At 52.9% G+C, this 14,872-nt stretch overlaps 3 protein-coding genes across 3 annotated transcripts; 2 read left to right on the plus strand and 1 right to left on the minus strand.

Moving 5' to 3' along the window:
* Positions 1-306: 306 nt before the first annotated feature.
* EsH8_IX_000744 (uncharacterized protein) lies at positions 307-1,742 on the plus strand (the record flags this gene model as incomplete). The annotated part of the gene is made up of 3 exons (XM_083267080.1): positions 307-581; positions 631-897; positions 944-1,742. The coding sequence occupies 3 exons, from the start codon at positions 307-309 to the stop codon at positions 1,740-1,742; spliced, it is 1,341 nt and encodes a 446-aa protein (XP_083130645.1).
* Positions 1,743-5,814: 4,072 nt separating this feature from the next.
* Positions 5,815-7,824, minus strand: EsH8_IX_000745 (uncharacterized protein; the record flags this gene model as incomplete). Its single annotated transcript, XM_083267081.1, has 4 exons — positions 5,815-6,500; positions 6,547-7,058; positions 7,106-7,370; positions 7,428-7,824. The coding sequence occupies 4 exons, from the start codon at positions 7,822-7,824 to the stop codon at positions 5,815-5,817; spliced, it is 1,860 nt and encodes a 619-aa protein (XP_083130646.1).
* Positions 7,825-12,629: 4,805 nt separating this feature from the next.
* Positions 12,630-14,847, plus strand: EsH8_IX_000746 (permease family-domain-containing protein; the record flags this gene model as incomplete). The annotated part of the gene is made up of 8 exons (XM_083267082.1): positions 12,630-12,833; positions 12,880-12,969; positions 13,015-13,111; positions 13,156-13,249; positions 13,302-13,769; positions 13,814-14,294; positions 14,342-14,466; positions 14,520-14,847. 8 exons carry the CDS (start codon positions 12,630-12,632, stop codon positions 14,845-14,847), a joined length of 1,887 nt encoding a protein of 628 aa, XP_083130647.1.
* Between the last annotated feature and the right edge of the window lie 25 nt (positions 14,848-14,872).

Genomic DNA, 14,872 nt, shown 5'->3' on the forward strand with positions numbered 1-14,872 from the left:
TGTGACCTGTTGCTCATCGGATCCATTGCCTTTTTCGTTACCTGGGCCATATTCACTGGAAGGAGCACTACGTACTTGAACGGTTGGCCATCCACCATCTCCAGAACATAACCGCAACTTTTCGATCAAAACCTGCGAGCGCTGCTTCCAACAACCGCCCTCGCCTGTCCGTCTCATCTTTCTTAGATGTTTACGTAGACACTAGTCGGATACATTGTTGCCTCGGTCCAGATAAACCACACAGCTACACAACAGCGAATCCATCCTTACCTGCCTTATCCATACCCTAACGACATCACTGTCACCATGGAAAATCCCCAGGAAAAGCTGAATTTGGCAAAGGGAGATCTCGATTTGCTCAGCATCATCGAACGCACTTGCTCCGTCTTTTCACTGCTGGGATGTCTCTTCATCATTGTCACTTTTTGCTCGTCCAGAGCGTTCCACAAGCCCATCAACCGGCTTGTCTTCTTTGCGTCCTTCGGCAACATGATGACAAACGTCGGAACCCTCATGGCAAGGTCATATATAGGCTCTCCAGATTCAGCGGGCTGCCAACTTCAGGCATTTCTCATCCAAATGTCGGTGTTTCAAGGTCTTGTTGCTCGAACCCTGACTAACCCGCCACAGGTTCATGCCCGCTGATGCCTTCTGGACGCTCACCATGGCCATCAATGTCTACCTGACGTTCTACTTCAAGTTCGACGCCGAAAGGTTGCGGAAAATGGAGATACCTTATCTCATAGGCTGCTATGGAATCCCCTTCATCCCAGCCTTGGTGTACGTCTTTGTCAGGAACGGCAATGGTCAAAGAGTCTACGGGAATGCGACACTGTGGTGTTGGGTAACGCCGGAATGGGAAATTTGGCGCATCCTTACGTTTTACGGTCCCGTCTGGTATGCCATTCCACACACAGAGGATGACCTGTACTAATTTTCTTAGGATCTCGATCTTGGCCACCTTCTTCATCTACATCCGCGCCGGTCGTGAAATCTATCAAAAGCGCAAGCAACTCCATAACTTCAGCTCCTCGGATAATGACCCGCAGTCCTCATTCCACGATGTCCTTACATCAATGAAGACCACAGAGGTTTACGTCACCTCGGAGGTGATTGATCAACCTAGCGGGTCTATTGGGTTGGGGCCGATGGGACGACGTGGATCAGAAGTTGGACCGAACCCAAGGATGCCCAATGCCGCCTATTCCGTCAGCATCTCTGCCAACCGCCCCGGCCGCAACGAGTCCCAGGCCGATGCCGTCCTCCCTGTCGATAACAACGGAGCAGAAGCCACCGCCCAGCGTCCGATGAACTCTGCCCGCCGACGCAATTACGAACTCAACAACGCTGCTTGGGCATACACCAAATGCTCTATCCTTTTTTTCACAGTCATTCTGATTACCTGGGTCCCTTCAAGTGCCAACCGGGTCTACTCCGTCATCCACACAAGGGAATCTTCGACACCACTTGAGTTTATGAGTGCCTTTGTACTGCCGCTACAGGGGTTCTGGAATGCACTCATCTACGTGGTGACCTCCTGGAAGGCCTGTAAGACTCTGTGGACTGACATCCGGTATGCATCTCGGCGACCAGACGTCACCGAGATCGTGGGCACTTTCCGCCAGAGCGACCAATTTAAGATCCCGAGCCAGAATCGCAGGACCAAGAACTACGAGAGCGAAAGTATAACAGAGCTCACAAACAGTCGGCCAACCTCGAACGAGCAGGCATCACGGGGGTAGTTAGGCAAAGTTGGGCATGTGTTACGATAGTTAAGCGATTTCATGTGGGTAATACCCGACGCCATGCAAGTATTGCGTTGTTTTTTTGGGAGGTCCTGTCGTATAGACAGATTTGTGTTCAATTTTGCTGCTTGGGGGCATTTACTGTATATACCCTGTTCCCCTATAACCCCCCCCCCTTCTCTCTCTCTCTCTCTCTCTCTAGGTCAGTGGGTGTAATGGAGTTAGTGGCTATACACAAAATCATTATTCGTACACATCACAACGCGATTTCTGGGGACGGCCACTGTGAGAAGCAAAGGCGATGGACAGAGACATAATTATCCAGATCTTTTTATTCAATTAACAAGACATGATTTACCACGCGGAAAATGACTATGTATTTAGCCCACGTGTTTTCAGGCCAAGCGCACGGTTGCATCTAGGGCGCCGGTGGCGGCGCAACGGACTAACTCGGGAACCAAAGCAAACCCACCCACGTTTTGTCTCAAGATCAGGCAGTGTTCCTTGCTTTTTCGTTTCTAAAATGGTTCGTTCTCCCGAAAGTCTAGTTCTGGTCATTTTCGTCTCGTCCCAACATTTTAGTGCACGGTAGCGCTCCTTCTGAGAGCTCGGGACAGTGCGCACCTTGCGAGCGGCTTCATGCTTCATGAAAGCGCTGTGCCAGTGCTGGGTGATCGGTCCATGGACAGTATGTCCACGTACATCTTCGTGGCGAAGCTTATACCGTGTTGGACGCGGCAATTATCTTTTCCATCCGGTACGCCGACGGTTGCAAGGACGCACCTTCTCCGTCTTTATTCCTAGTAAGTGGCAGACGTCCATGGGTACCGTCCACCATATCAGTGGCAGGCTGCCTCGTCGGGGAGGGGGTGGGGTCGATTATGGTCTGGACGGCATTAGCAGACCAACTGGGTCTGTCGTGGACGCGCATGGCAGAGGGCCGGCAAGAATCGCCCAGGCGGCCTTTGGATTCTGCTGCTGCCGCCGAGGGATTTCTAATAGATTGGAAGGTTTGACAGAGTGAATGCCTGGCAATGTCGATGATTGCACCAATCATTCAGGCGAAATGCAGGTGCACTTGGCAGGGTCGAGGCCCCTTTTCCCCAGACAAGGATCAAGGGCTGCAGGCAGCACCCACTTTCCCAGCCTAGGTAGTGGGTTTCTGGAGAAGGCCCATTCATCTCAACAGAGGGGAGGGAAGTCGGGGAACCTGACCTCCCATGCAGGAGAAAACCGGGGTCTTGTCGCTGCTACGGAGTAGTAGACATGGCTACTATAACGAGACAATAGTAGAGCAGAGTTCAGCTTACTTGCCCCGTATCTTGGCTTTAATGCAGGAACTTCAAGCTTTTCTCAAACCCCGGCCGCGAGTCGGGAACAATGTCGTTTTAGGAAGCTGTTTGGCGGTTGCTTTCGTTCCTCACCACAACCACCCTCAGCCAGCAGCTCTACGAAATTGAGGTCGCTTATGGACGGAGACAAGAATCGTTGGAGCTGTTAGCCCCCCCCCCCCCCCTTTCTCCATAGCGACTCAACAAACATCAAGATTTTATGTGATGCTATGCCTGAAGGACTGAACGAGTCCAGGCATGCATGGAGAAAGCTTTCTGGAAGTGCCAATCCGAGGATCAGTTCCCAATCGAGAGCGAGCTTCAATCCTACGGATCCCGCAGTGACCACAAGTACCGTTGGGGCAATCTATTTTATTTTTTTGCGATGCCGTTTCATCCCCTCTGTCGACACTGCGCATGCTGCTACTCGACCTTACCGGGCCATCCCCGAGCTGAATCGCCAGGTGTACGGGGCCAAGCACTCGCTTTGAGGGCAAAGTGGGACATGTTGTGCACCTGCACCTTTCCAGCAGATGCCGGGCCCAGACTGGCCCATAACGCTGAGTATTCTGGTATCGCCCGGCCGCTCGATTTGGACCTGGGGTTAGTAATGCCGTGCCCTTCAGGAACTCGCGATGGGGTCCTAGCATGACCTACGGTTGTTCTCTTACAGAACTGTTGCGGATGAATGAATCAACCACCGAACAGGATTCAAGTCTGATGGCCTTTGGGGGCACAATAATTCAAATTCCGGTTGTAACCTTTCTTGTTCCTTCTTGGCACCTGCATGATGACTTGCTCTACAGTTATGAAGACCCCAGGCGATACATCCAACTCCAACCCTTGCCTCCCTTTCCCTCCTGTAATTTGCCTGTTTCGCAAGACCAACAGATAGGGGCCAATGTCAGAGGTTACCAATCCTTACAGAGCAAAGTCTTTTCATTGACGTCTGGTGGGGCTTTGTCATACCTGCCACCGCGAGACGCAATGGAGAGATGCGGCCGTCTGCCTTCCAGGTCGCATTTGGATGCAATCAAGTTATCGTCCCCTGGTTTCGTACACAGCCAAACCACACAGACTTCCTCTAAAATTGCGACTCTTGTCAGAAGAATGCTGGCTCCAACTGCGGCATGTGGCACAGACAGCCGCAAATGGATATTGCAACGGGATCATTTACGGCGTCCCAAATTCGACCCTCTTCAGTAATGGCTAAATGAATCTTTCTGCCACGTTGCTTGTGGATCCGAGATGACCATGAGGTGTCAATAATCCCCTTTTCCTAATGCCTTTATAGAATTCAAGCACTCGCCGAGTGGCTTATCGTTTGGCTTGCCACTTGTAAGGTAGTGCTGACTCTTTGAGTAAGAACCCAAAAACATCGATGGCGTTGGGCATGGCTTCCAACATCCGCAAGAGAGCCTCTCAGATCTAATACATAATATGTAAGTCGCCGCTAAAATGCCATACCACCCATTGAGCCAGCTCTTTGGTTCAAAATTTCTCGAGCACCATTTCGGATATACCCAGGATTTTCTCGATTGGCACGAGGACAAATGCTACACTCTGTGACCATAAGTCACCGTAACACAGCCTGCTTCCGCTGTATTGTCCACAAAGTTGCGTCATAATAACAGTTGAGACTTGTAATGCAGGTAAATCCAACATCAATCTTGAATGTAGAGTAGATTGTGTAAGGAGGCGTTTTATCGCTCTGTCCGTCGCTTTGAGGGGAGAGTGATAGACTCTTTATCTGAGAAACAAAGCCATCGGCCAAGGGGTTTCCATATAATCAGCTGGAAATAGAGTTTTTCTGTTCTACTCACCGCCTGTTTACCAGAACCACGAATCTGAAAGGGGGCCCGTGAGCGTTCAACTGGTGAGATGGCTTCAGTATCCCCGCCTTTTCGCATTTTTGGGGGGAGGGAGGGGTTGTTGTTGTTTGGTTGCGGGAGAAACGATGTGGATGGTGTGGGGAGGACAGAGTGTTTCCGTTGCTAGTTCGTCGGAAACAAGGTTCAATGACAGGGAGCTGTGAAGACCGAAGACGAGGATCCCAAGGCCGAGGAAGATTAGGATATCATGGCGTGGAAAGAAGATTTCGCCGGGACCTGGTCGGCCGCCCATTGGCCGACTGGTCCAAATTCACAAGGAACACGAGGCTTATAAAGGACGGTCGGAACCCTGTCGAGTACGGGTTCGGCTCTGATGAGATGGTGGTGAATTGGTAATGGCTAACCGCGTCCCTTAAGATTCCTTGCCTCAAGTTTGGCAGGTCAAGGGGGTACTTTATGGCAAGCCTCATAATTCGATTGCTGAATGATCAGTACCAAAACGGACTTGGGCGTCAATATCGGAATGTATATTGAAACTTTACCATTACGGTACGCATTCCCAGTCTTTAAAAGCCTGTTGCCACCAACACGAGTACGTACTCTTACATAGCCATAGCCAGTCCGACAGCACATTCCAAAGTAGAGTAGCTCAGTCTACTGTAAACCTATGAATCCGTCCGCTTAAGGTCCCCAAGAAGCCCGATAAATGGGAGCCAGCAGCTTACATAAGATCCACACCAAGTCCTGACGAACCCGAATCTTCTCCCGCGACATAAAGCAGGCGGATCTATCGACCATTCAGGGGGTATTGTGAAAGAAACCTAGCCTCCAACGCCATATCAAGGAGAAAATTTTGCTCCTCTGAAGTGACAAAACTCCCACCCAGATTAAAGCAGCACGGCAGCATCATGCTTCCTTGACTGCTTCTATAATGCTGTACTCCCACGCGGTATTCAGCCGCTCACACTCCTCGATGATGTCGGCGTGCTCCCACCACCATCTGTCGGCAGTGATGTACCGCCCCCAGACCTCTTTCCAGAGCATTCGGCCGACCATGCTGCGGAGCTCCTGCTTAATGGCTCTATCTGCGGGCTGCTCGTTGTCCGTGATGGCTGTATCAGGTTTGTCGGTGAGCGGTATGGCAGAGAACTTCACTGTGGTGATGGTACTGCCTTCAGCACGGAGGGAAGCATCTGCTAGCCAAAGAGGGAAGAGTTTGCTCGGGTTCATGCATCGAAAGCTCTTCTCGAGATTGAAGACCAAATTTTCTTCAATCCATGACCGCATGAGAGGACCCAAAGTGCTTGTGACGGGGAGAGGGTCGATCAATGTAAGATGAAAAGTACCGCCAAGGGCGAGGCACCGATGTATGTTCTTGAGCATACCGGGAACTTCAGGCGATGGTAGCATGGCCGGAAGGGCTAGCGAGTAGACCACACCAAACAATGATGGAGCCACCGGGAAGGCTGACGGGGAGATTGCCGGTACGAGAACCGGATGTATGTTTGGGAAGAGGGTATGAGACAGCGGCGCAGAAGACAGGTGATAGACCTGTTTATTGAAGTGAAGAGCAGCCAAATATGAGGTGGTCGCTGCATGAGTTAGTCAGGCCAAACACTAGAAGTCGCTTTTGCGTACCTTGAGTCTCGTAGAGCGCAAGAATCTTCTTCGCCTTGGCCGGGGTGATCTTGTTGAGTGGAGACCTTGTTTGATCTGGACCGGTCGACTTGTCCATGTTGTGTAAAGATGACAGCATCCACCTCTTTTTCTCCATCTCAAGCTCCTTGTAGAGATTGGCATCGGTCGTTTCACCCCATACCTCCTTCAACCGTAGAAGACGTATGCTGTGGCTTGCGGCGGCCATCCGCCTGATCTCCCGCTGCATCCCATTTAGGTCCATTGACATTGCTAGCCCAGTCTCGAGCTCCGGTATTTCTCTGATAGCGTCCTCATTCATTGGATTCTGCACTTCCGGCGGAGGGCCGCAGTCCCACGCATCGGGTGGCTTCCAGGCGTCCGGATTGTTAGGCTTGAAGGCCGTGGTCCACGAAGCTACCCGCTGCAATGAGTTTTCCGAAAATGTCTGACCGGGAAACAGATTGACGGGCGTATCAAGTACAGCTGGAATGAAAACAGGTGAAACAGCGGTCCTGTAGCCTTGTTAGTGGAGGCCATCAAGTAGCACTGCACAACTTACTGTATTGCCGGAGAGCGAGGAGGCGTCGGAGGCTCCTCTTTGACCGGTTCTGCCGTGATCGTAATTTGTGAGACCATGCCCGCAATGTCGTTTTCAATCGTTCGAGGCAATACGGTAACCTCGGTGCTCTTCGTGATGAACGACGTCGGCCCGAGAGTCTGGACATAATGGGCGCTCTTTGCCGCTGTGGATTCGGCCACCGACGTGTTACACGGAGACGATGGTCCAGCAAGCGAGGTATCTGTCCATTTAGAAAATACCGAGTCTATGAAACCTAAACATCAGTGAGCTGTGGTAAGGTTGTGGGGTTGGATTCAAGTACCTCTGTTGGATGATATAGGCGAACTTTGCAACGATTCAGCAAAGTGCTCCGGTAAATAGTTACGATCCACGGTAGTGACTGGACTGCAGGGAAGGTCCGCAGGCTGCGGCGGTGGTTCTATGACCGCTGATAACAACGAGCCTCTGTATGTGCTGTCGATACTCGGAGCTTTCAAAACCGACATGGATGCTTTGGTCGATGTAGGTGTAAGTGTCCTCTTAAGACTCCTAGACCCGAAGAAACTGAATGGTTTGTTGTCGGACGATGACGAGCTGCGAGTGGACATTGAGCTCCTAACCGTACGGGTCTTCTCTTTCTGTTCTCGCTCGACAGCTTTCCGCTCACGGTGTTCCTTTCTGGACTCCCTGTCGGGATCCGTCCACACGACCTCCCACATGGTGGGTTGTTTGCGTTGATGCCACGAAGAATAGTTGTTGATACAAGTGAAGGAGTCAAGAAGTGGTAATGATGATGCAGAATATACCCGAGCAACACCCTTTCTGGAAGTTGAGTCTCAAGACAGCAAGCTTGGCCCGGTCGATAAATCCCATGCCCTCAAACCGGAAGACGACGTAATTGTGAATGATGAGACCTGGGAAGGACTGAGAACGTAGACCGTCCTTAGTGTCTGAGAGGGCTAGAATGAAGTTAGGATACAGTTGCCGTCAGCGACAGGAAGACGCAGGAGTGAGAGGCAAAACAGTAGTGAGGACCGGGAACCCGCAACATCGATATCGAGGCAAAATGGAGCGCTGCAGGAAACGGGGGAATGAAAAAATCGACAGAGTAGAAGGGAAGTTGTCGTTGGGCGGGGCGGGATGGGTAGGATTGGGAATGGCGGTGATGATAAGGGTCGATTTGGGGGGGAAGGCAGGCACGACAATGGCCTAGGAGGCAGGAACTGCACCGATTGAGAAACGCCACTAGTGTATCATAGGAAATGCCCAAAAACTCGCGTCAATCAAGGTGGCAGAAGAGGCTGGCGGGAGGGAGGCTTGCAGACGAGGATGAAGACGCGGGACGTGGTGGCAGATGGCAGTTGGCAGTTGACATGTGCGAGTATCGCTTCCTGTTGTCGTTCTTGTGCATCGACTGCAGCCAATTCAATGCGCAGTGCTTCGCAGCGCAACAATGCAACGTGAGGTACGAGGTGACAGATGGCAACTCCAGGTTGATGTCGGCGGGAAACGGCAACAGCAACCTACCTCCCGTCCGTCGGGCCAGCCTTTGGTATCTGGAGAGCAAAGTCAGAAAGGGCTAAGAGCTGAGAGATCGCCTCGGAATGAATGGGTGGTCAGTCAAAGAAACTGTATTCGTACGGATAATACTGTCTCTAACAGACACCACGTCGACAGCGTGTGATCGTGCGCGCTCGTTTAATTAAGTACGGTGTCATGGATACCTAGGAAGCGGTTTACCAAGCTGGCCCAGTGCAGGTCCAGCTCTATCGTCATTCTGTGCTCCCCAGCTCGCCATATATTGAATTGGGACAGACACGAGCGGGCTCCTGGCCCCTCCCCGTCGCCGACAATCCATGCAGTCATCTGAGATTGTGTGGCGTCCTGCCGGTGATGCCCCTGGACGCCCGTCCAACTGGTTTATAACCATTGGGCATCGATCGGCCAGTGTTTTTTATTGTCTCAATCCATCCTGCTTCGCGTTGCTTTTTCCTAGACCATTAAGCAGGGGGGCAGGGGGCGGCATTGTCGGCTCGCCGTCGCCCACAAATGACTGTACACCCGGGCTCCTAGTAGCACCAATTACAACAGCGGCGACGTATGGGATCCAGCATCGACGGCAGGCAAGGCCGTGACACATTGGGAAAGGGGAATGGAAAGATCCGGCTCTTCATGAACCACTCTGTATCGTCAACGGGTTCCTGTCAGACAGTAAAATTCCATTGTCCAGCCTCCCTCGATTTCAGGCACGATATAATCCTTGCCACTCTTAACCGTCGGACGAACAATGGAACGTAAGGGCTGGGCAAGAAGGACGTGCGCTGCCCTGCCGTATGCACTTGGCGGCGGTGCAGGTGGAATCTTCCGGCAAATGGGCCTGCCTCAAGCTGGATTGTTGGCCGCATGGCAGAGCAAGCCTAGATGATATCACTAGGCTGCGACTATCGAGAGGTTCGCGTCGAACCGTGCCTGACTGGGTGCTAACCATATGGTTGGAATCCGGTCCAGCTGCTGCTGCATGCCATTCGTGCCGCACAGCACTGAGTTAGCCATGCGATTGAGCATGGACGGCATGTTTGCTCCATTTGTTCTGCAAAGGCCCATTGTACCATTACAGAAAGCTGCAAGATGCCTTCTCATCCCATGCCAGCCCCCTATCGATTTTGGCCTCGTGGTAAGACTGGCGAGGGGACCGTTGCACCGAATATCCCTCTGACAGACGCAGTCCTGTCCGTAGCTGTCAACATTGCAGTTTGTCCATTTTGTACATCCCAACTGAAATCGCTGGAGGCAGCTGTCGAATTCGTCTGCCCAGCTAACATGGTGGTGTTGCAACACATTCGGTATCCGCTCAAAGCGGACTCCCAAGACTTGTATTGGTTGACCGCTTGTTGGGAGACAATAGGATGAGGCCGTACAAAGTGAGAACGTTTAGTTAGGACCATGCAGGCATATGGCTAGGGCGCGGGCGAGGCTAGCTGGAAAGGTACGGTGGTGGCATTGGTGTCCAATCCAAGCAGGCTATATTAGGGAGTGAGATGGAGTGCAAGGCAGGGCCGGAAGGGTGCCAGGATTAAGTCGACGCGATGAGCGACTTTGGGTTGGATCCAGGGCGGGTGGATCTGCAGGGAGACGGCAATCCAGAGCAGGGCTCCCCTGAGCTTTAGGTGTTCTAATCCAGCCCCGGGGGGCTTTCACGTCTCTGAGTGGCCAGGTTTCAATGTCCCGCAGGAGTGGCACCGCTAATGGGACCGTGTCAGGGGACTGCGGGGCACGTTCTGGTAGCCCAGAATGTCGCTAGGCCCTAGGGGCCAGTTACAACTCCACGATGCATCGCGCGGCCAAGCCCAGATAAGCCGCGTAGTGATCAATACCACCCTCCCTGCCCTCGCAAGCACTTGCTGCGGCTGACCTAACCTCTTTGGGAGAATATACTACCAACGACGTGAGAAAGCAAACATGTTGCCCTTTGCTTTTTCCAATAATGGTCAACCCAACAAGATCCCAACTCGGTTCCAGCAAGAGTGCCAAAGGGCTTTTGTAGCGGCCATGCCCAATAGAAGACCATCTTCGGTCTGTCTCGCTAAAGGGGGGCTTCCCCTGAGGCACCGGTCAATACTTTGCTACCGACTCGAAATTGCCAACAGGCTTGGCCGCATACACGTCCAAGCATCTCCCTAACGTGTTCCAACTCTCTGGCGAGGGGGACATCTCGGATCACAATTGCCCAGTGCTAGCAAAAGACAGATAACCGACGCCGCGAGACTACGTAGTAGGTCTGGGACGGGCCATGAGTGGTTTATGGCCGACGTCGAACTCTGCCCGGTGTTGAATGATAAATAAGCGAGCGAGGAAAAGAGCGACTTTTGTAGCAATGCATGATGCACAGGTAAGGTACGACATGCGAATGTACCGGAACTGACCAGTCAGGAGGCATTCAGTCAGACCAATAATCGCTGCAGGACTGGCAAGGCCAGCCGCAACAGCAACCATTTCATACAACGGCCATCAGGGGCTGACGCGAGAAAAGGATATTGTCTCAAGCTCGATAGACGACAAATTTCCCGCCTGCGATACAAAGTACCGGTGGCTATCCTTGGCAGGCCATGGAGGAGTTTCGAGACATGTCTCGCTTGCCGGGTACAGCACAGAAGCGGCAGCCTGCAGCCCAGAAATTGGCCCATGACCGCGTTTCCTGCGGCAGTCGTTCGCCATTTGGATTGGGGGCAAAGGCGAGCAACCAGCTTTGGGAGGTATAATCGGGGAAGGGAGCGGGGTTAGAGGAGATGTTGGAATATGGCTAGGTCGAAGAGGATGTGGGTCTTCATTAAAGGATGAGGTACGCTTCTTATCACGATACTGTCACGGAAATATGCGATACCGATGGTAAAGTTTTCGAGCTGTCAAATGCGATGCCTCATTCTTGAGAAATGGCATGTTCATCCGTCGTCCGAGCGGTCTGGTGGCCAGGACTAAGGCGCGTCTAACCTGACAGCTGGGCTGAAGGTCCTTGAAGACGTCGCGCACAGATGGAGTTCGTCCCTCGAGGGACTCGGCCTCATGAACCATTTGATGGTGCCGTCTCCTTCAATAGCCCCTTCAAACTCGTACGAGAGCGGGCGGTTGGATGGCCGGCGCATAGCATTCGATGATTGGTCATGAAGAGGTCAATGATGTGGTATGAGTCGGACCAGAATCCGGCTTCGACGCCTTTGTGGAAGCTCTTTGAAGCGTGGCCACACATGCCAAACTTCCGCGCCTCTCCCTCCCCGTGCTCTCATTTGACTGACAAGTCGCTGCACCCTTGCCGTCGTGACGGCCATTTAGCTAGTGTCTGCATGGACGTGGATAGTAGTAGTGGCGGCCTGGACCTTCTCTCCCGCTGGCCCACGATTTGGACTTCCCGTCTATGCCCTCCACCTCCACGCGGCATTGGCGCTGCAGGAAAAAGAAAGACTGGCACGCCTTCTTTCACCGGCGTGCCTTGGGTAGCAGGAAGCTAAGGCAGGGTCAGCTACCTGAGGTGAGGCAGGTATGTAGGTAGGTGAGGTGCCTCGGAACGCTTCCAATGTCGTCCAGGGGATGCAGGTGATGTAGTAGACCTGGCATGATCTGGCAAGGATATAATTGTTCATGCCACTTTCGCCCCCCCCCTTCCCTAGGCATTCCATCAACGCTCCTTCACTTTCTTCTTCTTCTCCAACGGTCCCGCTGCCTCTACTTTCTTCTCTTTCCCAGAACAACTCTTTTCTCGGTCTTTCCTGCAGGACTTGGTCTGCCTTTTGCCTCCTTCCCGCCTTGCCAGGGCAGCTCGCCTTACCCTGACCTCCCCATTTTCCCATTTCCTGATTCTCACCACTTGAGCCAACCACCTCTCGCCTCACCTAGCACAAGAGTCTTAGACATCTCAACCTTCTTCTTTTTGTACTGGGTCTTGTGTCACCGACTCCTCACCACTACCACTCCGAGTCGCCCTGACGGCCGTCCACCGACTTTCCTTCATCCATCACCCAACCTGAGCAACATGTCGGCTCACTCCAACAGGTCGGCTCATTCCAACATGTCGACTCACTCGAACATAGAGCGCCTGGAACACGCTGAGCCGCCTGTCCACCACTCTGCCATGCGCCGAAAGTTCCATGGCGCCTGGCAAGCTGTCGATCGTTTCGACAAGACAATCTCTTCCTCTACTTTTGGACGAATCTTTAGACTCGAGGGAAGCGGTCATGTATGTTCTCACACCTCGACTTATTGATGTTGCTTACCCCGTGCAGCCTAAGGAGATTCCCGACTCAACATTCCTAAGGGAGATTCGCGCAGGCGTTACCACGTTTGCGACCATGGCATACATTATTGCCGTAAATGTGAGTGGGCATTTCTACCGCATGGGCAGCACACTAACTGCGCAGGCAATCATTCTTTCCCAAACGGGCGGCACTTGTGTCTGCGACTTGGAAAACCGAGCCGACTGCGACACCATCGACAGCTACAAGGCGTGCAAGGAGGGTGAGCAGACCGGCATCTTGGTTCGAGCAGCACTGACTTTGCAGCTGTCCGACTGGATCTGGTCACCGCGACAGCCGCCATCGCTGGTCTTGCCAGCTTCATCTTCGGCTTCTTTACCAACCTACCTGTGGCGCTCGCGTAAGTGTCTTGCTCATGGGAAATCCCGCCGATCCAGGCGCTGACAAGACAGTCCCGGAATGGGCCTTAACGCATACTTTGCCTTCCAGGTTGTCGGACCTAACGGTTCAGGCGCCATTCCTTACCGAGTAGCTCTAACGGCAGTCTTCGTTGAGGGTCTCATCTTTATCTTCCTCGCCCTGACTGGAATGCGCCAGTGGCTTGTCAAGCTTATTCCCGCGACAATCAAGACGGCAACCGGAGTCGGTATCGGCTTCTTCTTAACAGAGATTGGGCTTTCTTATTCGGCCGGCATCGGTGCCATCACTGGAGGCTGGAGGTCTACCCCGCTCGCCATTGCCGGGTGTCCGGTTGAGATGATTGACCCCGAAACCCAGATGTGCGCGGGCGGGATCATGTCAAGCCCAAAGATGTGGACTGCCATATTTGCCGGTGGTCTTGTCACGGCCTATTTGATGTCGTTCCGAGTCAAGTACGCTCTCATCATGGGCATTGCCTTGGTTTCGATCTTGTCGTGGCCGTAAGTTGACCCCGACCATCAGTTCGACCCCGCTAACTTGCCAGGCGGAACACATCCATCACATACTTCCCATATAATGAAGAAGGCGATAATCGGTTTAACTTCTTCAAGAATGTCGTCTCGTTCCACCCCATCCAGCACACCCTTAACGTCCTTGACTGGGATGTCGCCAAGAACGGTTCGCAGTTTGCCCTGGCGCTCTTCACCTTCCTTTATGTTGACATCATCGATGCCACGGCCACCATGTACTCGATGGTACGCTTCTGTGGTGTGGTCGACCCCAAGGACGGTGATTTCCCTCGCTCAACCATTGCCTACTGCTGCGACGCTGCGTGCATCTCCATCGGCGCGTTGTTTGGGTGCTCTCCCGTCACGGCCTTCATTGAAAGCGGCGCGGGTATCGCAGAGGGTGGTCGCACCGGACTGACGTCCATGACTACCGGTCTTTGCTTCCTCATTTCCATCTTCTTCGCCCCAATTTTTGCGTCCATTCCGCCCTGGGCAACTGGTTGTACGCTCGTTTTGGTAAGTCTCTCCGTTCTTACTGATTGTGCTGTCTCTGACCTCCATAGGTTGGCTGCATGATGATCCGTCAAATCACCCAGATTAACTGGCGGTACATTGGCGATGTTCTTCCATCGTTTGTCGTCATGACCTTCATCCCGTTCTCCTACAGCGTCGCCTACGGTCTTATCGCGTAAGTCTAACGCTGGCCGAACCCCACCCCAAATCTGTAGCTAACGACACTAGTGGCGTCTTTGTATACACCGTTCTGAATGGTCTAATCGCTTTAACTGTATGGCTTTCTGGAGGCAGGCTCGAACCCCGTGAGTACGACGCGAAGGAGTACTGGTCTTGGAGGGGCTCCGGTAAGAAGCCCTGGTTCGTTCGTGCCGTCCGTACCAGTTGTTTCAGCTACGGTGACGGCGACAGCAAGCGATCGTTCAACATGCAGGATATCGACCATGAGAGCTCCTATGGCCGGGGTTCGCGGGTGGGTTCGACGCACCAGAAGGATGATGGCGTTCACACGGTGACGATTCCACAGCGGGCTGCCACACCGCATTCCGTGCACTGAGGGTACTCTGTATAGGGCTTTGATT

Source organism: Colletotrichum jinshuiense, chromosome 9 (assembly GCF_051148585.1).
Source record: "Colletotrichum jinshuiense chromosome 9, complete sequence".
Lineage (NCBI taxonomy): Eukaryota > Fungi > Ascomycota > Sordariomycetes > Glomerellales > Glomerellaceae > Colletotrichum > Colletotrichum jinshuiense.